Source organism: Drosophila albomicans, chromosome 2R (assembly GCF_009650485.2).
Source record: "Drosophila albomicans strain 15112-1751.03 chromosome 2R, ASM965048v2, whole genome shotgun sequence".
Lineage (NCBI taxonomy): Eukaryota > Metazoa > Arthropoda > Insecta > Diptera > Drosophilidae > Drosophila > Drosophila albomicans.
In genome coordinates this window covers 12,198,547-12,220,791 of record NC_047631.2, presented here as the reverse complement: position 1 = coordinate 12,220,791, position 22,245 = coordinate 12,198,547, and the positions used below count along the sequence as shown (strand labels likewise).

The 22,245-nt window shown below is 40.7% G+C and overlaps 1 protein-coding gene across 4 annotated transcripts in view; it reads right to left on the bottom strand.

Annotated features, from left to right (window-relative positions):
• Window positions 1-22,245, bottom strand: part of LOC117574839 (hemicentin-2) — a 137,859-nt gene that overhangs the window by 34,369 nt on the left and 81,245 nt on the right. For all 4 annotated transcript variants that reach the window (XM_052007820.1, XM_052007821.1, XM_052007823.1 and 1 more), the window contains exons 3-10: window positions 12,325-12,452; window positions 7,131-7,368; window positions 6,629-6,772; window positions 6,236-6,430; window positions 4,902-5,050; window positions 4,624-4,735; window positions 4,354-4,474; window positions 1,903-2,066 (exon numbers count right to left, since the gene is read on the bottom strand). In XM_052007820.1, the coding sequence (XP_051863780.1) occupies window positions 1,903-2,066; window positions 4,354-4,474; window positions 4,624-4,735; window positions 4,902-5,050; window positions 6,236-6,430; window positions 6,629-6,772; window positions 7,131-7,368; window positions 12,325-12,452 (1,251 nt within the window). The remainder of the gene's footprint in view (window positions 1-1,902; window positions 2,067-4,353; window positions 4,475-4,623; window positions 4,736-4,901; window positions 5,051-6,235; window positions 6,431-6,628; window positions 6,773-7,130; window positions 7,369-12,324; window positions 12,453-22,245) is intronic.

Here is a 22,245-nt window from a genome sequence, read left to right as displayed (position 1 = left end):
ATTTGTGCAATTTAATAATTAAACGCTAATAATTCATGCACTGAATTTTCAAGTATTAATTGGTTTTGCCGTTGCCACAAATATATTGATTTTGCCACGAATTTCAGCCTAAAACATCATGCACTATTGTTTGCCTATTACTGCATTAATTTGTTGTAATGCCCACAGCGTAGTGAATATTTAAGTGCTCTAATAATAAGCAAATAATTCTACTGCTGTTAAACTGCCAAAATATGTGCTCTATTTAGTTTAAACAATTCCCCAGCTGTCCAATTTGAGCTACATGTATGTTTAATCACATGAAGTTGTAATTTATCTGGTGGAACTGAGCTGCAACTGACATGCTAATCGTACAGTAAAATATCTAGAATTATTGGCGTTTGGATGGAAGGTTGACTGAGATACTCTATTTTATTTACAGAGTAGTTCTATTTAAATAATGTTAAGATTTGTTAAGATGTAATGTGAATTACTTTCATATATTTTTTTAAGTTGTCAGTATTTCTCATTTTGTAGGGTATAGAATTATTGTCAATTGTTGTTGTGGCTATCGTAAATTGCCTGCAGGCCTCGCATCCTTGTACACATAATGAGGTACTTTTGTTGCAGTCTGTAGTTGTAGCAGTTGCTGCTGTTGCTGCTGCTGTTGTTAGTTAACTAACGAACTAGTTAGTTACTTTAAACATATTCGACACATAAACACACATGCAGAGTGTGTTTTTTATGCTAAACCTCTCGCTCTTTCTCGCACTCTCCTTCATTTTTTTGCGCTGTGTCTCCATGGTTTTTTTTGCGTCCTGGTTGGCTCTGCTAAATTGCTCGTGTCCTTGGTTGGTCATAAATTATGTACGTGCTGCGGTATTCAGCACTAAATTTAAATATATATTTTTTCTGCTTTTTTCATTCCACCATTCTCTGTTTTTTTTTTTTTTTTTTGTTAGCTTCTTTTTTGCAACTCTCTCGTCGCTCGCCCCGAGCACTGTTCATGGCAGTTGGTCTGTTCTGTTTTTCCCTGTACTCTTTCTTTTTTTTTTCTGTGGTCTGGTCATAAGTTCATTTTGATTTTGTGTTACATTTTGGTTTAGTCTGTTGGCAGCGCCAGTTGCCGCTTTGCTGCATTTGCAACGCGACCAAAAAGGCGCCTCAGGAGAGAGCGGAGGGGAAAAAATCGCAGACGCTTAAAATGTTTTCGACGCGTTTTCCGGTTGCAGCTTTTAATGGAGTTTTGTGTTATTTTAAGTGAGCATTAGTTCAGCTGGGAATCGCGGTGAGTGAGTTGAGAGAGTGAACCTAGTGAAGGAATGCACAAAATTCCAGAGCAAGTTACTCTCAACCCACATGGGACACACGAGTTGAGAGTACTTCTTTTATCGTCGCTGTAAATTTGCAAGTGGCCATCACTTGCAAATTGTTGTTGTCTCTTGTTGATGCTGTTGTTGCTATTGCGGTCATCAGCTTGCCTAACAGTTGCTTACATTGTTTGTCGGTTCGCTTGCCATGTCGTAACTCACTTTTCACAGCATTTCATATTTCAACACCAAAAATTTGAATACGGTATGATATTGCGATACCCTGTAGTCAAGCCAACAGATTTTAATAAACTCTAAACTTCACTGAAAACTTTATACAACTATTTATCATAAATAAGTTTTCCTTTTCCACATAACTTTCGGATTACTTTTATATAAATTCGTGTTTTCTAAGTCTTGGCTAAGAGAAATGGGTAACTTTACGTACATCAATCTACATTTTGCTCTGCTGCTCTTTTTACAGGTGTTTGCTGTTTGCTTTTTGGCTTTGGCGACAGTTGTGGTTGTAGTCATATTTTGCGGCTTTGCGGATTGTGCGGTGTCCTGGCCCCCAGCAACATGTTCATAAAACATAACCATATAACGCACTTACCCACAACTTGCAGCGACACTGGATCGGATATGGAAACACGCTCCTGACCATTGATGTAGCTGGTGGCGCGGCACTCGTATTCGCCCTGATACTCATACGTCACGTTATCGATAACCAAACGCGCTTCATTGCCCCGCTCCACGTACTTTGAGCCATGCGATATTCTGCAAATAGAAAAATAAAAGAATGCATGAGAGTCCGCAACATAAATGCATAATGCAGAGTCTGGAATCTATATCGCAAATCCCTCTTCATGCCCCGAAATGATCAATAGAAGTGACTGTAAACAGCAGTCGAAGTTGCATAAGGCGAACAAAATATAGCATACTTTGGAGCGTTAGCTTGCTTGCGCTTTTCTTTTTCCGTTTGCGTCCGATTTTCTGATTGGGCCAAAAATGCAGCAGCCACATTGCAAGCTTTGGGTGCCAACTAAGAGCGGGAGGCGATGGCAGTGGTTAAGGGGCATACTTTCTTCTTCTGCTTTTGCTGTTGCTGTTGCTGTTGTTGCTGTTATTGCTGTTGCTGCTGCGGAGCTGCAGCAATATTGAAAATTGCGTATGTGAGACGAAGATATTTTCGTTGCTTGTTGCAAGCAAAAAATATTTGATACATTTTTTAATATGAGAAATGCCTTTTATGTTGCGAAATGCTTTCAGCTCGTATCTCCACACACAGACACACTCACACACACACACAGGCTGCCAGTTGTGCGCCCAGACAAATTCCTTTGATATTCGTACATAGTTTGTGCCCGGACTTATTTTCCGATACTTTTTTTGCGTTCACTGTCGCCTGGCTTAAAGCGTCAATTAAAGTCGGCTTCAGACACGAAAAGACGCAATTAAAGGCAATAAATTAAAAAGCCATTTAAATGCAAAACCCCCAAATGAAGTCGCAAAACTTCAGCGAGTAACGAAAGAAAAATCAGAAAATTATTTGGCGAATATACTCGAACTTAAATCACGTAAATCAAAGTGACATTCCTTTTACTCAGCACGAAGACTGAACTGTCGCTGGAATGTTTTAAACTGCTTTTGAATTTGAATAAAGGGTATTTGCTTGAGCATTACAGCTGAAGTTCTATTGTTGCGGCGATTCATTTGCAAACCATGTGGCAAGTCGCAAGTGCTGGGCAGCTGTGGCGCTGCATTTGCATGTGTGGCTACCGCAGGACAACGTTTTGAAGTTGCCTGCGGCGTAAGGTACTTTGGCATGCAAACCTCCTGAGCATAGGCAGGCTGTCAACATCGCACACCATTGATTTATTGCACACTCAACCACTCAGTGTGTTGTATATTTTGTTTGGCACGCGCCATTTAATGTGTCAGCTGGCATAGCAGATGCGTGGGAGGAGGAGGAGGGTGGAACGCGGCAGCACGCATGGAAATTAGTTTTCAACAATTGACATTTAATTTCTGATAAACACGCGCGGGCACGCTTCATTAAGTCAACACGCCACAGCGTGTTGCATGCGGCATTTGTTATTAGAAGCGAATCAATCTGCTCAAGGAGCCATGCCACGCATTCGTATAACATACATATATACATATATGAGGCGAGTGCAAACAAATGAGAAGCACAAATCACGTACACTCGCTCTCTCATCTCTCAATGCTGGCGTTAGACTTTGTGGCACGCGCATGATGAGTGTTTCGATTTTTCCAACTGTCTGCGGATGCCTGTTGAATGGACAAACGTAACGAATGAGCGGACGGATGAGCGCATCGCTGCTTTGCATACTAATGCCTATAGAGATGCAGCAAGAAGATGGTTGAAGCTGCAACCGAAAGGACACATTTTGTATGGAACATAACCCAGAGTTAAATGGGAGTCGTCTTGCAACGCTGTCGCTGCTTCTGAGCACAATTTCCGCTATGCAGCTAATTAAAATGACGCAAACATCAAGAGTAATAGTTCGAGGGCGTGGACACGATTCAGCAGCAGTAACTGCAGACAGACTGCTGCTGCGGCTTCTGTTGCATGTGGCAACAGTGAATCAGGAAGTGCACTCATATACGATGTATTTGCTGCAGAAGGGAAGAGAAGGGGGTCAATTACATTGCGAGCTTATAAACTAAGCAAAAACTCATTACAGTCGAAAGTTTTCTTAAGGAATCAGCAGCTGGTGGCTTATTAAAATATAGTTTATATGACTGCCAGCATTGATATTTGTACAGAGAGAGAGACGAAGAATAATATTACGTATACGTCGCGAGAGCATATCGATGTAGCAGCCAAAAGTAAATATTACGTATACGTCGCAGTTAGAATTTTCAAATTTAATGTGCAAGAAAATGTCAAAAATTCAACACTGCATATTAAATTTACTGCCATGCAAAATTTGTGTAATAACTTAATCGCATTAAGGAAAGTATGCAATGTGAATTTGACGCAGACTTCATAGTGCGGCAAGCCGCATTTTGGGGTCGAGTTGAAGCATTTTCCACTTACCTCTGGACCCATTTGTAAGACGGCATTGGATTGCCATCGGCGACGCACTCGAAGGCGGCGGGACTGAAGAGTGGCGCTGTGGTGAGTCGGTCCGGTCCGGCTGAGACAATTTTGGGTGGATCTGTGGGCAGAATAAACAAAGACGTAGACGGAGGAGAAAGAGGAGGAGGTAAGGAAGAACGTCAATACAAAATTAAGGCAAAGTTAGCCAAGCAAATGCAGAAACAACAACAGCATCGCTGGCAAAGATAAACAAAACGAAGCACTCACATTTCACGTCCAGCTGCACTGACAGCTGCTCCGAGATGCCCACCGAGTTCTGTGCCTGGCAGGTGTACAATCCAGCGTCCCGACGTCCAACAGGACGCAACTGCAGCGTTTCCTAGCGAGTGAACGAGAGACAGACGTCGAGGGGGTAAGTTGGCAATTTAATACAATTACAAATTTCTGCTACACTTAAGATAAATACGCAGCAGAGAGAGAGCGACGTCGAGCAATTTCTGGCTGGAATGGAGCCAGGTTGTCGCCTGGATGAGCTTCTTACTTACCTGCGAGCTGGCTATCTCGGATCGTCCGGCACGTCGCCAAACGATGCTGGCCGGCGGATTGGCATCGGCCACGCAGCGCAGCACAAGCGCATCCTTATCCTCTTCCAAGTCGATTTCCGGTGAGCCAATTAGACGAATGGTTGGAGCGTCTGCAAAGCACAAGATGAACACAAGTTGACTAAGCAAAACAAGCACAAGAAACATGAAACAAGAAACAAGTCAACAAGGCAACACAAGCCAACGACAACGGCAACGGCAATGGCTATGGCAACAGCAACAGCAACAGCAACTGCTATGGCCGAAACCCAAGCAGTTTTGTCCCTGCAACTATCGTCTGTGCCCTTTCTGCTTCCACTTCTGCTTCTACTTCGGGCTAAACTCTTGAATTGCTTAACAAAACAGGAAATTGCTGCAAATTGTAGCTAATTGAATTGTTACAGCTGTTTGCCATGTCTGTTTAGTTTTTGACTTTAAGCCAAATGAAATGACTGCAATCAACTTCCCTTCCTCCAACGAGACCATCGAGTGCACAGTACTGAATCATCCCTTCCTTGGTTATTATAATTTCGTTTGCAAAATGTGCAATGGATTCGCATTGCCAGCAAACAACGATGAAATATATATAAGTAGTTTATTTATGTATCAATATCCTTTGAGGGTAAGCCGACTAACATAAATGTTGCACTAGGAGTTGCAATTGTAACGTTTTTATACTGGGGAATATGTTAGGACGAAAGCTTCACATTGTTAAGTTATCTTATTTCTTACAATCTTATTTGAAAAACTATATTCGAATTAAATAATTGAGGGCAAAACTATAACATTAACTTAAAATTATTTATTCTAGATATGCGGAAGAGTTGAAGTTTAATATTGTTTAGAATTTTTGTAGCCAGTAAGATCATTGGAATAGCAGTTAAATGAATAATAAACTTGAACAAAAAAGTTTCCTACACTTGTATAGTGATAGTAACATAATAAATCTTTTCTAAACTGACGGTAAATTCCAAAGTTGTAAAATTAAAAACTTGTTCAAAGCAATAACAAAATAGAATCGCAATTGAATTCGAATAGAGAAAATTTTAAGTATTCCAATTGAAAGTGAGTTGTTTATTTCTATTAATACAGAGTTACGCAAACAATTACTAATCATACTATGAATTGAAAATACAGAAAAATTCACAATATATTTTGGCATTTCCTCGACTCTAGTTTACTACGAATTTCTTTGGTTACTAACAAACTAACTAAAGGAACTAATATAGTTGTTCTTCCCCGAACCTTTCTTGTTTCAACCACATTACCATTTAAAAATTCTTTTGAAATGTACTTACATTTGATATCCATGCGCGCCTCGACTGGTATGGATTTGGCCTCGTAGTTATCGTGGTAGGCAATGCAGCGGAGTGTATCACCATGTCGCTCACGGATGGCGGGTACTTGGACCACTGAGGTAGCCGACCAGGTGCGTGTGTTATCCGGCTCGGTGGCATTCACTTGGGGGTGTATGGGTGAGATTTCCTGGTCGCCTGTTCAGAGAAGGAGACGACGACAACAACAACGAAGGCACATCAAATCGTTGAAATTAATTAACACGACAATGTCAGAGGTTGATGTGAATGTGAATGCGATTGTGGATGGGGATGTGAATGTGAATGTGAGAGTTGTGTGTATGGTGGATAACAAGAGCAATCAAAGGATAACAACTGCAGCATGAAAGCACTTACCCAAATACCATCTGAGCGTTGCAGGCGGATTACCATAATGTGAGGCGCATTTGACTGTCGCCACGGCGCCGGCGTCGACCGTGATGTTGTGTCCTGGCGGCAACGGTGCGCCCTCATACTCGAGACGTGGACGTTGTGGCGCCACTGCAAGTGGCAAGCAAAGTGAAATGACACAAACACACACACATACAGATTAGTTATACGGTTTTTGTGGTCCGCAATAAATGTCATCATTGCGACTCGCCAAGCTTAGCACACAAAATTTAATTAAATCCCCAACTGAAGCACCTGCTTTATTTGTTATGCATTGGTCTTCCCCCCGGTCCCCTCACCGAACACATGCAAGTCACACCAACCAGCAGTTGGCATTTATAAATCAGAGCTACTGGTTGCTTCGACTAACAGCCGAAAAATTAATCATACGCAACGTTGGCGAATTTTCTATGCATACAAAATTGATTTGTTTTTTCTACGTTTTGTGTGGCCAAAAGATAACACTTACCACGTACTACCAATCGCACCGGTTGACTAGTCAGCGCATCCTGTGTGGTAAACTCACTAGCCGTCACTTGACACTCCCACAGGCCGTCGTCGAAGTCCAGCGTGGCCGAGCGTATCCACAGGGAGCAGTCGCCGGCGATTTGCATGGGCGGTGGCGGATGTAGATCGAGATGTAAGACGCCATTGCTGCTGAACGGACGTGCGGCCCATTCGTATTTCTTCGGATAGATGCCCACAGGCTGTGAATCATAGAGAAGAGTATGGGAAATGTGTTGCATTAGCACAGCTGTTGAAACAATGGAGAGCAGATGACAGCCACAATGATGATCATCACGATGTTGATGATGATGATGATGTTCATGGGGATGGCGTTGAAATGGAGCGGGCGGACCTGGCAAACGACATGTTTAGCATGTTTAACTTTTCGATGTAGTCAGCCGTATAATTTCGTCTACGATTTGCCGCACGCACACACTTGCCGCACATCACACACACAGACAGAGACAGACACAGACAGTTCGACAGACAGACAGACAGAGAGAGAGAAATCGAGCCAACAGAGTTCGACTATTCTATTGAATGGGCACTGTCCGCCCACGTTTCGATTCCCCTTGCATTCTGCCCTTGACTCTCTGTTCTGCTCTGCTCTACTGCCATTTTCAACTACGTGTCGTTTAACTCCACTTACAGGACTCGTTGTCCTGCTGTTGTTATTGCTGCTGCTACTGCTGTTGCTGCTCTTTCTAAATTGGCATTAGTTTGTTTGCTAATTGGAAATTAAATTACAATTAGTGATCTTTGAGCGTGGCCATCGTTGCCATTTAAGTATTTATGTCCTGCCGCCACACAGTCTGCCGCATGTCCCAACGTGACACCGTTCCCCTGGGCTACTTAATTGCCATTTCCTTGCCACGCCTTCAATCGGCATTAGTTTAGTCTCAATTTAACCCTTAAATTGTCTGCACATCTTTTAATGGGTTCAATTCATTTAAGCACTACATTCCGTTTACACAAAGGTCACTTGACCAGCTCCCTTGTCTATCAGGTGCAACAAAGAGATTGCCAAACAAATTTGATTACATCGATAACCCAAAGAGGTTAAAGGACGTGTCTCTAATGCTCTAAATAAGCAAGATTAGAAGCTTAGTTGAAGACAAATGTGATTGTTGAGTAACGAAGAAAAAATATTGTTTGTATTTTGGCATCTGATTACCAAGAGAGCAATGTCAAGATTTTATATTATGAAAATTGTTTTAAGAAACAAATCAAACATGACATTTAATAAATTTCTGAAAAACAAGTAAGAAAGCTACAGTCGAGTGTGCTCGACTGTGAGATACCCGCTACCCATTTTGAATAAAAGCAATATATGTTGCGGTATTATTCTCAAAACATACCAATTATACTACAAAAATACTAAAAATATATTTTGGGGTATTATTATAAAAAATATACCAAATATACTAAAAATACTAAAAATATACCAAATGGTATATTTGGTATATCGATATAGTACACCATTCAAAATATACCATAGACGGCACAATATACCAGATTGTCGGCCAAAGCAAATTAGACCCCTAGTAAGTAGGCGTTTTGCCCATACAAAAGTATTTCTTTAATAACTTCGACAATTTTTATCTGATCGCAACCAAATTTTCAGGAATCATAACTACTATAGTAGTTATTATATATACCAAAATTCGCAATTCTAGCTTTACAATTACGCTTGTTATTTGATTTTTTTGATTTGCGGGGGCGGAAGTGGGCGTGGCAAAAATTTGAAACAAACTTGATCTGCGTGCAAACATAACAAATGCTGTCGAAAAAAAATTATAGCTCTATCTCTTATAGTCTCTGAGATCTAGGTGTTCATACGGACGGACGGACAGACGGACAGACGGACAGACACACAGACGGACAGACGGACATGGCTAGATCGTCTCGGCTGTTGACGCTGATCAAGAATATATATACTTTATAGGGTCGGAGATGCCTCCTTCTACCTGTTACATACATTTCCTGCCGGCACAAAGTTATAATACCCTTCTACCCTATGGGTAGCGGGTATAAAAATATTTTGCAATGTATAAATTACATTTCATTCAAGTTATTTATATCTATGTTTGTTTGTATCATTAATAATTGCTACGCATTTTTTACAACTCTTTAAATTTTTGTTCGGCTTGTCAATACATTTTAAATAATTTAGTTTACAGGGCATCGCCTAGGCATGTTCTAACATGAAAATATTTGATGGAACTTTAAGTGGTCCCAATGGCATTCACCACAAACAATTCTCATTCAGAGATCGTAAAAGATGCCGCAGTAAATTGCATAACAGCCTCATATTTAAATTCCATATTAGCTAAGGGCAATGCCATGTGAGAGCAATATATTTTAAATATTATTTCATTTTAGTTTCGACAGTTTTGTGTGTGTTATCTCTGGGCAACCATCGTCTGGTCAGCTTCAGTTACCAATACTCTGACTCTGACCCCGGGTTAAGCAACTGTCATATTTCTGTGTGCGTGCGTGTGTGTGTACTTGGAAATACAATAAAGACATGTTCGATACGTGCAACTGTCGGAATAACAATTTCGAAAGCCAACGAATATTGTGTTGTCTCTCAGTTTGTTTGTGTGGCAATGTTTGTGGTGGATCGAGTGTTCACCGCCATCAAAAGCAGCCAAATCGTTTCCAATCGACATAATTTCTATATTTGCCACTGTCATTGTTTGCTACAGTGAATGATTGAAAAGTATATTCAATACATTTGTGCAGAGAAAAGGTGTAAAAATGTATTGAAATCTTTAATATAGATTGACATTATTTGATTTAAAAATAAAGTCAATACTTGCACTTCAGTTAAATGGTTTTATTGTAATATTTAACTTTTTATTGTGAAATTGCTAAACTCAAATTAAGCTTTCTTAAATTGCTTTTGAATTGAGATATTCATGCCAGCAAAAGTAAACTTTTACCTATAACTAATATGAGTTCTTATATTTTTCTCTGCTCTGTCTGTTTGCTAATGGATGTGAGCTATCAACTGGCTTGGAAATGTGTCTCTTAATTTGCATTTAGCATAAGTATTTATGTTCTGTGTGTCTGGGCATTGGGCGAGCAAACTAAGCCTCAATTGAAATGCAAGTCTCTTCACATTTGGGGACCAACACACATGCTGGGAAATTGTCTACTTATGATAACTATACGGAGAAATATGTGGAAAACTATACAAACGGCATACTGAATGAAAATGGGGAAGTTAGTTTAAAAAGCAAACATAAACAACAACAATTGGCATAAATATGCAAAAATAAGTAGAATTTTAAATGAAAGCCAAACAACAAGAGCAGCAGCTATGTGTATGCTGGGGACACCACGAAGGTGGCTTTAAAAGTAGTAAGGAATTATGCTTTAAAATTGACTAAATATTTTTTAAATCTAGCTTCAAAAAGAGAACGTTGGAACTCTATTAACTGAATATACAAAATGTGTATTGCTTTTGGAAAGTATGTAATGAAAGCCATAACAGAGTTCTTTCCAAACATCTCTCATTTATTGTGTAAACAAGGTGAAGGAGAATTGTGTAGTTGTCAGCTAATTTTTGTAAAAGAAACCACAACTCTTTGGACCACCCTCGCTCAAGAGTTTCTCATGCAGATGGAGAAGGACATTCGATGCATGCAAATGTTCTTCTTGGCCAAAAGAACGTATGTGTTTTGTGTTGCGAATAGTGGAGCTCTCCTCCTTAGTCCTGGATACACACACACATACAATATAAACATTTAAGTATATCGAAGCGATGCTCTGCAATGCAATTCAGCGATGTGCAGCATATGAAAAAGAACATTTTCAGATGCTTTGTGATTTTTGTCATGCAAGTACCCCACTCTCGGCGTGCATTTGATTTTGCATAACAACCATAAGCAATAATAAGAACCACACACAAAAGGAGACAAACGGGAACTGTAGAGCTTTGGGGTAAATAAAAGTTATGCCACAAACGCATACAAATGTCATGAATAGCAAGCAGCCAGCCAAATCATCTGTCAAGTGACAGGCCAAGTGTCCTTCGCACAAGCCTTGGATCGATGCCTTGGACATCTTTCGCTCTCTCTCACTCTTTGTGGGTCATCACATAATAAATCGAAAGACCATTTTCAACGCATGCAAATTAACACACTACAGAGGAAGTCGATTGGCTTCAGTCAATGAACACACACTAGGGACAACCTTTGAAACAACTCAAATTTGTTTGTTTAAAGAAACAACTACGTGTGTGTGTGTGTTGAGGTGACCAGAGAACAAAGCAAGTTAATTGGGTTCTATCTCACAGCTCGTACGTTTCACATTCACCTTATTTGCAGGCCTTTGCAATAAAATGAAATTCCATAGTGCGTTCATGCAAATAGCCAGGATATGAGCCTTTTTCTTAACGCTCGTCGTTCTCTCTTCTCTTCTCTATACAAGTAAAATAATGCAAATCTCTGGTTCAATTTTTGGACTTGCACCTGTATCCTGTATAATGTTCTTTCCATGTCGAGCTCAAAGGTACACAGCAAAAATATACGCAATGTTTGCTTATTTGCAACAGCATGTTAATTAATTTACGTGGCATAGACAGAAAGGAAAAGTGAACATTGCTCTGCGAAAAATGTTTGTCTACATCTTCAAATTTTTTTCGTTTTTCTTTTCTATTCAGATCTATTGCATAATTATATTTCGTTTGTTTTCTCACTGTGTATCGCGCCCTAAGCATTTGCTTATAGTCATGCTGTCACGCACTTTCGATTAAAACTTCGGGCCAAACACATGGCCTAATCAAAGCAAGTCCTGGCGGGCAAAGAAACGCTGTCCAGCGAGCCTATCAAAATACCAGACTTGCCAAGTCAAAGGTCATAGCACCAGCGTTGTGTTTCATCAGCTCAACTCGCATTATTGGCTCGCAGAGCGTAAATTACTTTTGGCTGGCACATGTGTGTATGTGTGTGTGCATGTGTATGTGTTTGCTACAGTCAGGCAGTCAAAACAGCACTTAATTGAACCACAGTACGCGTCTAGCATCTGAAATGACTTTCAGTTACCTCTACGAGTGAAAGTTTGCTAGAGAAATTTATAGACTGCAAAACAGCAAAGTCGAAGCATGTGAAATGAATACAATTATGAACAACATCGAATTGTATGATTACCTTGTTATCCTTTTGCCAGGAGCACGTGCCGCGCTGATCGATCACTTTGCATGTGAGCAAGGCATCCTCGTGCGGGTTCACCTCAGTGTATGTGGGTTGTTCCGAAAATCGCTGAAAACACTCGATTCCTGGAAAGAGAGAAAAAGATAACAAGCATGAGCAACTATATTTTTTTGAAGAGAGATTCATTAAAAGTGGAACCGTTGCTTTTTAAAATTTCTCTCCCTGCTTTCGAGTTGCTTATCGAGCAAGCTTGTTAATCAGCTGCGAGTTGACATTGCTGCACAGCATCATAAACAAGCAGAACCCGTTTTTTCTTACTCGTTTCGTTGCCTCCCATCTCGAGTTCTGCGCATGTAAGTATGCTATATTTTTTAATATCGCGCATCGCGTCCTGCATTTGTCACGCACGCGGGCAATTATCAAGAGAAGTCGCCACGAGAAGGCAGTGCTCCAACAACCATTTGGTTATCTTTGTAGCATACTCTGCTCTATATGGGTGCTTCATTATCATTTGGCTGCCTTTTATTTTATCTACGCAACTGCATGTCCTTGCTAAGGATGGGCAAGTTTTTTTGGTGAATATGTTACGCTGGCAAGAGTTTGGATTCATACTAACGTGGTCGTAATAAGAATATAGAATTGGTGACCATATTTTTACTTTCATAGCTAATAAGATACCTATTAAGGAAACTGTATTTTAAGCTTTTAAGCTTTAATTCAACAATTCAATAAATGGAACAAACTCATTGTAGTTTCTTTATTTTACTTAACATTTTTTACTCAAGTGCGCATCGTGAAAAGTGTATCAAATTGTCGTCAGTTACAAGAGTTTTTCTCTCTATATCTGGTAGGTGCTTGGCGCTGGCACAGAATTTATGTTAATTGCTGGCATGTTGAATATTTTCTTCGCTCTTGCACTCAATTACACCAATTACAGGTGGAAATTACACGCGCTGCTTGCGCACGATAAAAGCAGGTGGGTTCACTCTGACTTCGAGGGAGTGAGTGTGTGAGTGGAGAGCTAAGGGGAGTGGCGGAGAGTACTTTCAGTTCGAGAGGTGAGCATCTTCTTAATGATGCGGAAACTGAGATGCTGCAGCTAAATCCAAAGCTAAAGCTAAACTTCAAGCACAAACTGAAAAGGCTCTTAAGGTGTCTAAATTACTAAAGCTAAAGGCAACTATGAGTTAGCTTTAAATGCATGTTTTACATAATATTGTCCATTGAGTTAACTTCACTCTTTCCTCTGCTCTGTAGCTTTGACATCGAGCGCACTTTTGCTTTATGCGGTCTGATTTCCTTGGCCAAGTTACCTGGCTTGCCAACTTCCGTTTATATATGGCCAATAAACAAGTATAAACAAACGTTCTCATGCGTCATTGTGTATGCGCGATTGCGCCTGTGTGCGTGCGTCTACGTGTGTATGTATGTGTCACTACGTGTACGTGTGTGTGTGTGCGTGTTGTATAAGCTGGCATCGTTTCGTGTGCTGACAACACGTGACCGCCGTTAGCTGCCGAGTTGCCATCATTTTTGACATGCTAGCACCCAAACAACCACACACTCTCACACACTCTCATTCATTCACACACACGCACACACATTCACGCATACTCTCACGCAATGATTTATTACGCGTGATTGGCGTGATTGCCACTTTGATGCTTTATTTCATCTTCCCGTTGTTGTAAACGTTTTTCTGCCCATTCTCTCTACTCTCTCTCTCTCTCTCTTTCTCTTTACCACACTTCCGCTTCCCCCCGGCAACCAGTTGCCTCCCTCGACTCTCGCTTTGTTATTGCAGCCTTTCGCTCTGTTTGCGTTTTATCGCATTTCGTGTATAAATTCGCTTTGTATTTCAATTACGATGCGGCATTGCAGCCTTCTCCTTTCCGCCCCCTTTCCCCTCCATGCCTCCCCCGCCTGTGGCTATTGCTGCAACGAACCCAACGCATGACGAATTCTTCCCACCGAGGTTTAAAGGCTTTTTCAATTTGGCATTCGATCCAAATAGTGTCCAGCTGACATGTTGTTGCCAATGCAGTTGGCATTTGATTTATGCCACTTGCAACTGCAACTTTCTGCCACAATTTGCTGCAGCTTACAAATCTATTCTTAAGCATTCGAATTTTCTTCGATTCAATTTGAGTTTCTATTGACATTTACTAAATTTTAAATAAATGAAATACAAATACTGTAGAGATTGCTTTTTTAAAATGAATGAATTTGATGTTTCGATTCAATATCCATATTTAAATCAAATATAAATTTGTAATTCAAATAATAATAAGTTCTTTATTGAAATCTTGATCAGCATATAATATTTGTGTGTTTTAGTTTCATATAACTATTTTAGAGATTTTGGATAAATTTGCATTTTCCTAAGCTCTAAAATTGTTTCGCAAAATATTTCGTAATAACTATAGGCAGAAAAAGTTGTTTATTATTTATTGGAAGCTTTATTAAATTTAGAAATAACTACAGAACTTCTTAAGTCTTTAATAAAAACTTTTATTCAATGCTAAAGTCTATAGCTGAGTAAGAAATAGAATTCCCCAGCTGGATGCATAATACCTAAGACTTTTTATTGCACAGTCGCATGCTCCAGTTTAGCTGAAATGAGATGTGCCATTTCTGCTAGGACAATGGGAACGTATGACTTCTCAAGCCCAACAACAGCTTGCCGTCTAATGTGCTGAAGCTATATAGGGGTGCTATATATCTTTCAAATGGCAGCAGTGATTTCACTTTGGCTATGGGATGAGACAATGCCTGCTGTTGGGGCAATTTGCTTTAAGAGCGCACATGAAATGCTTTTCTATTTGAGAGGGTTGAGGAAGTAGCACTCGTCTAAAGATGCTATTAATTCTATGGAAAATATTACAAGTTTAACAGACATTTTTACGAAAATCTTTTATAAAGATACACAAATTTCAGCCTTGACTGAGTTTTGTCTCGTTTTGATTGAAGAAGTTGTGCGTTGAATTCTCGTTGTTGTTTCGTTTGCACTGTTGCGCTGTTTTTCTAACATGGCGCAACTTAATTGAAAGACATTGTAATGTAAAGATTTGCTGAGTAAAAGCCGCAGACAAATAAATAAGCAGAGTGCCAACAACAAAGGCAGGCGAAATGCCTATTTGCGTTATGCAAATAAAAATATTAAAAATAAATAAAGTCCCCAACGAAATGCAAACTCGCCAAAGTAAAAGAGCGGCAACTGTGGCAGCTACCCCCAAAAAAACGGAAACAAATAAACATTGAGTGGGTGGCAGGGAGGAGAGCGAAGTGATGGAGGCAGCCACAGCTTCAGTTTCAGCAACAACTCCAGCTGCGATTGCAGTTTTAGCTGCTGTTGCTCTTGTTGTTGTTGTTGTTGTTGCTGTAGATTCAAGTGCGTGCCGCTGAGTGCTGCTTACAGCTTTCTGTTGCCGTTCTTGTTGCTGTTGTTGCAGCTGGCCCCGCGCGCTTGCCACGCTCAAGTGGCGTTTGTGCTTCGAGTGGAATGTGCTCGTCCCGTGCGCTTAGTCTCTGCAACCCGCTTCGCTTTCGAGTGCTCGACGTGCCTGCGCACAGCTAGCAAGGATAACAATTACTCTAGGAGCATGTCCGTCATGGTTTCTCGTCTGTCTCTTTTTTATCTATACACATTTTTTTTCTGCTATTTTTTTTTTTATTTATTTTCAATTGTTTAGAGCTTAAATACTTTGCGCTCCTTTCTTTTTAAATACATTTTCCCATCTGTCCTGCGTTTTCCTGAGCTGAGCTTCGTCTCTATCTCTCTCGCTTTTCGACATGTCAGACGCACACTTTGTCAAGGGCCGCTCCACGGCGGCGGCTGTGTTTACTTTGGATGATGCATAGCTGTGTAATAATTTCCCGTAGACGTCCGCGGCATGCAACAAACAGCAGCATGGCATTGCATCACGGCACGGCAAGGCAAGGCAAGCCAGAAGCGGGTCAATTGCGCCTGTCTCTGGTCAGCAATAAAATAGCTGGCCAAAGTGTTTGTCGAAGGACAATACGTTACTCATACGCAGCGTGTTGCGATGCTCTCAACAGCACAGCACAGACAATTTAAGGCAATTCCCAGTGCGAATTCACACTGTCGATGGGCTCCCTTGGTGGCCTAGGCACGTTAGCTATTCCCCCATTTGGAGACTACCTTTCGAGTGGCGTTGCTTTGTCGGCAATCAATGAAAGCAATTTGTGAATCTCTTGTGCAATTCTGCGAAATATAAACGAGCTCACATTGCTGCAAATCCGCCAGCGTCACACATACACACACGCACACATGCGACACATGAGATATTCAAGAGGTATTGGCAGAAATAAAAAAAAAAGAATGTATGCAAATCAAATATGGACGATGATTTGTAAATTTTCAAATTTATAACTCCCGTATCACAGAAAGCAGGAGCAACAGTCGAGCAGAAGAAGGCGCAGCTGCTCTCTCACTTAATGGAGAGGGGGGTGGCGGATAATGTTGCTTCCCCCCGTTGGCATTGACGCAACACATACGCTGAGTAGGTGCTAAGCAAACATGCAAGCCATGGGGATTATAACAGGGAATACTCGTTTGCTCTACACAAAAAAGGCGAGCCAGACACGCCCAAACAACAAAAGAAATAACAACAACAACAACGACAATATCTTCGACAGCAGCAACACGAAACATCAGCAAAGCAAACGCGCAAAACGTTTAGGTTGCTAGAGCCTGACACCGCTGCGAGGTCCTTGAGTGAGCATGTGTATGTCTGTGTGTGTGTGTATGTGTGTGTTAAGCTCAAATGGGTTGCTTGCGTTATCCTGGCAGCTGCCTTCAGCCAGTTATCCTGCCACCTACTTAAGCATAATGATATATTTAGCTTACCAAGTGATTGTTATTTGATATTCAACAGATTTCTTCGCCTTGGCTTTGCATCTCTCCTCCTTCCCAAATAAATCCCCAATCCAAAACCGAAGCCGAACCCAATTCGTGTCTCCATTGTAAGGCTAAATCGATGTGTGAGTGTTGTTATTATTTCATAAGCTCAGCTTCGCTCACGCTTGCTTTGACTGCCATTGTGCGCACATTAAGTTGACTGAAGTGTTTGCTTCAATAGTGCGTATACGTAATGTGCGCCCAAAGTAGATTTATTAACGCTGCCACTCGTCGAGACGTGTGTGTGTGTGTGGCAATTATATATCTAGTTGGGGGAGGTGTGACGACTTCATGTGTCGCATTTGATTTTCAACAGCGCTTTGTAAATTGACACTAACTTTGGCGACATCTCCATCCCTCGACTGACCTCAACTCAAGTATTATTGTCAGTCAGTCAGGCGGGATGTAATATTTTACTTTTATTTTTCATATTTTCATAGCTCATTGAGTGAACGCGCGAAATGGACTGTAACGGTCTCAGTTTTCCCTGCCACAATTCTCGCCCCGTTTGACCCTCGAAATTTATGCATTTATTTGTAGAGCATGGCTCGTTGATTTATTGTATTGTGCTCGCTGGTATTGTAATATTTTTATCCAAGTGTCGCACTTCAAAGAGCACTATATGTATGTGTGTGTGTGTGAGTTCATAAAGCTCTGAAGTGGCCACTTTGAATCACTGGGCTCTGGTTTCTATGTAATGTGTGTATTATATTTCTATGGCACTCGAGTTTGACCGAAAAGTTGTATTTACTTTCGATTAGCGAGTGCAGTCAACAGTTTAAGTGGCAGCCTGGCAGCCTGGCAGCCAGGTGACTTACAGTGGCCCAGAAATGCCAACAGCAGGAGCAGTCAAAGGCAGCAACAGCAGCAGAGAATGAAATATGGACGCATATTTAATCAGTGAAAATGCGACAACGAAACGAAATTGGATGGCGACAGCTTTGTGGCGGAAAAGCCAGTGTCAAAAGCACGCAAAGCACAGCAAATAGCTAACACACACACACTCACACACACACACACACACACGGTGTGGTAAACTTCGCCCTCTTGCGGGGCGTGTCGACATTAATATGCAAAAGGGGCTTTGGCTTGGAGCCATGCCACGGCGACGCTCGGTTCACCTGGCGTATGCGTAACAATTAAAAAGGCCAACAACATGAAGCATAGCTAACATGCCAACGCGTTGGTCTGGAGTTGGAGGTGGAGCAGAGGATCAGCATGACAGATAAGCGTAATAACAATTAATTAAAATATATATCTGATAAGCTGAGCTAGGCTCTGGCTGGCTGGTTGGTTAGCTGGCAGGCACACTCGACATTTGATATCTGATGCAGCAATTAAACGCGTGTCGCAAGTCGAGATTGCGGCTGGCATAAAGTAAGCCTATTATACAGCAGGAGAGTATATTGATACATATGTGGCACGTTCGAGTGTTGCAACAATCAGCGCTGCCATTCACTAAAACTCAATCGTGCAATGGCCACACAAACAATGGCAGGCTATTTGAGGGCCAATTTCTATGCTTCAGTTGGCACACAACTTTGTTGGCTTTGTATAACAACTTCTATTAATTAAACTGATTAAATTGAACTCTATAGGGAAAGCGAGAAAGCTGGAGAAGTGCTTGCCATACTTGTCTCAAATTAATGCACTTAGTAGCCAAAGTTTCGTTGGTGATAAACATAATAATATCGTAAAGCAAATATTTCTCTCCCTAATACAAATCGAATTATGTCATTAGCTGCGTGTCAAGACGGAGGCCAAAGTTCCAGAGGCTTAGCTTTGCTTTGCTTTCAAGTTTGACTTTTCATTTTGGTATTTATTTGGGCGTACTTGATTGATTGGATATGAGCGTGCCGTGTATGTATGAAAGTGTATGTGTGTGTGAAAGTAATTGAAGATTATCGGCCTGTCGAGCAGCTCAAAAGGTTATGTCATTTTCTACAGCTAATCAGAGACCACTCGACAAACTCTGCCTTTTAATTGCATAATAAACGACTCTATTGACAGCTAGACACTTTGCCTGATTGTGTTCGAAATTATTTACAAAGTGCTTTCAGCCTTTGGCAGAGAATTTGTGTGGAAGCAAAGCTTAAGCTGCCAACAGGGTAACTCAGTGTTGAGCATGGTCCAAACTAAGACTGGTTTTTGCTGTTTTTCGCATTCATACGCTTCAAGTGAAATTACTTTATGCTTTTCCCCAGTTGACACCATCTTCGCCTGCCCCATTCAGCACTTGAGCACGTTAGCGAGCGTTGTCTGTAGCAGAAAAGTCGAGCATCAACCACTCCCCAGAAACAGCACCTTACCTCGGGCGTTGTTCACTTTTGTCGCGCGTCTTTTGCAGGCACTTAATGTGTCGCGTCAACTGCTGTCTCCCTGCCTCCCTGTCTTCTTGCCTCCCATGACCAGCCAGTCAGGCTGCAACACTCTGAGGCAGCTGACTTTATTGTTGTACGGGCTGCCTAAAAACAATGCAGATGCAGGCATCGTACATGCAGACAGCAACAGCAACAACAATGGAAACGAATAACGAGCAGGACAGATAGACAGACCGAGAGACACAGAGACTGGAGAGACGGACAAGCAAATTTCAGCACGGAAGCGGAAGTCATTGTTGTCGCACAATGGCGAACGCGTCGCAATTATAATAATTTTGATTGCATACCCAGTTGCTTGCACCCCTTTTGGTCCTCCACCCGCCGCCCCCGTCCCTTGGGTGCACTGCAGCAGCTTGTTATTGTTGGCAGCGGTTGCATGAATTATGCAACTTCCTTGCCCCTTGGGGGTAGCAACAGCCACAGCCAGGCACACGTGTTTCATTCGCCCGCCGCCCCAACAACAACAACAAGCTCTTCTTGCTCCATGCCGTTGCCTGTTGGCAAGGCGATGATTTTTATTCCTTTTTAGTGGATTTTTATTTTAATTACGAGCACTCGACGTTCCGTTCTTCTCATGTGCCTCTAACAGATAGCAATGTAGAGAGATGACAAGTAATGCCATTGGAAGGAGCAATGAGAGTGCTGCGCCTTGTCATCGCATGTTGAAGTAATTAGCAATGAGGCAAAGGATTGTGTTGTGGGTTGACAGATGTGAGCCTTAGCATTTATAGAATCTCTTTAGAGCTCACAAATTATTTCTTACTCTTCCTAGAATTCATTAACTAATCGATTATTTATATTCTTTTTTCCCACATACTATTACTATTTTGATACAAATATTTAACTTAAATCAGTTTGTGCTTGAAATATAGTATTGAACTATCAAATATATATATTTAGAAAATAAAGTAATAAGAATCTTTTAACTTCTAATTTTACAGTCTCATTTATTAAGAGCGATTTCTCTGGCTTTTCTTAGATTTTACAATCATTCCCTGTGGTCAGTTGACAATTGATAGAATCGCTGGGATTGTGGAAGTAGCCGTTGGTGGCTGACAACTTGCCTTGCCTCGACTTTGCTCGAAAATAATTTTCTTGAGAGCTGCTTTGATTTGGCTAAGTAAACTGTGAAAACTGTGAAGCTGGAAAACTCAGCAAGCCGCAAATGGCAAATGGAGAAAGAAGAAGAGGCGAAAACGCAAAGAAGGAAGGCAGCAGCAAAAAGACAAGTACTTGTCTCAGCTGTTTATTGTGTGTGGGTATCAGTGCTATCATTTGCTTTTAATTTGACTCGAGGGCGTAATTAAAGAAAAATGTAAAGGCTTTGATTGTAAGCCACTGGCTTCTCCTCAGGACGTTGCAGGGATGTAAGACGAGGAGGGGGAGGGGAAGACTGCAGACAGCTGGGGATAGAGGAGACATTTTACAAGCTGAACTGAACATGCAAATCAGAGAAATGCAAACTAAAAGCAAAGAAGCAAATGAAAATTTGCAAAGAGTGCGAGAGAAGGAGACGTTGGAAGTACCCAGTAATGTGGTAATTGTTTCAAGGAGCCAGCACAAACAGAACCCCAGATGAGCACGAAGCAGGCGGACATCGCCTTAAAGGACATAAATTCCATTTAACCTGACGCTGCAGGCTCTCTCTGAAAGATTGTTCAGTCGTTCGTTCGTTCGTTCGTTCAGTGAGTCAGTCAGGCGTTTGTACGGTCGGTTTGACTCACAGACAGTCTGTCGACTTGGCTCACAACTGGCAGGCGCTGAAAGTCAGTGGACTAACACATAAATTTGCCTTTGTTTCAGTTGCATAACACATCCTGTTACACACACAGACTGAAAGTCGCAAACATACACGCCACACATGCTGCATGCATGCATGCAGTGTGAGAGAGGACAGCGACACCGACACCAGTCACCAATACGTAGAGGCATGTGCAACTTTTACTGCTGACTCAGCCCTAGAGATGGGCTACAGAAAAAAAAAGAGAAGCAGAAAATAAAAATAAGAAAACTAAAAACAAAAACGAAGAGTTTAGCTAAAAGTAATGTACTAAAGATACTCTTTAATTTGAGTACAAATAATAAACATTGAGAAGCGTTTGCCTACTACAATACATTTAAGAAGCAATATTTGCAGCTCGATTCCGATCCAAATTTAATAACTATTTTATTTTCTTCATTCATAAACACTAATAAAATGCATAATGAAATTATTAAAGAAATGAAGTTATTTTTGGCGACCAAATTGTTATTGAATTCATAATTACTTTCACAATGAATTTCCTTCTTTATTATTATAATAGTTAAACATTTTCCAAAATACATATTCAACCAAAATTTTGTTATGTATTTTGTTTAGTAAGCTTAATATGTTCTCTATTTTGTTATTATTTATTATTCAAATATTTTTACATTTTCTATAATATGAGCTTTAAAGAAAGTTCGTTACTCTCTGGGAAAGTTAATTAATGAATTTATAATTACCATAATATCAAATTTCGTTTTTTTATTATTGAAATATCTTATAATTTATTGTAATATGAATAATTGAATATGCATTTTTTCTTAAATTGTCAAATTAATTATTGATAATAAATATTTTTCATATTGAACATT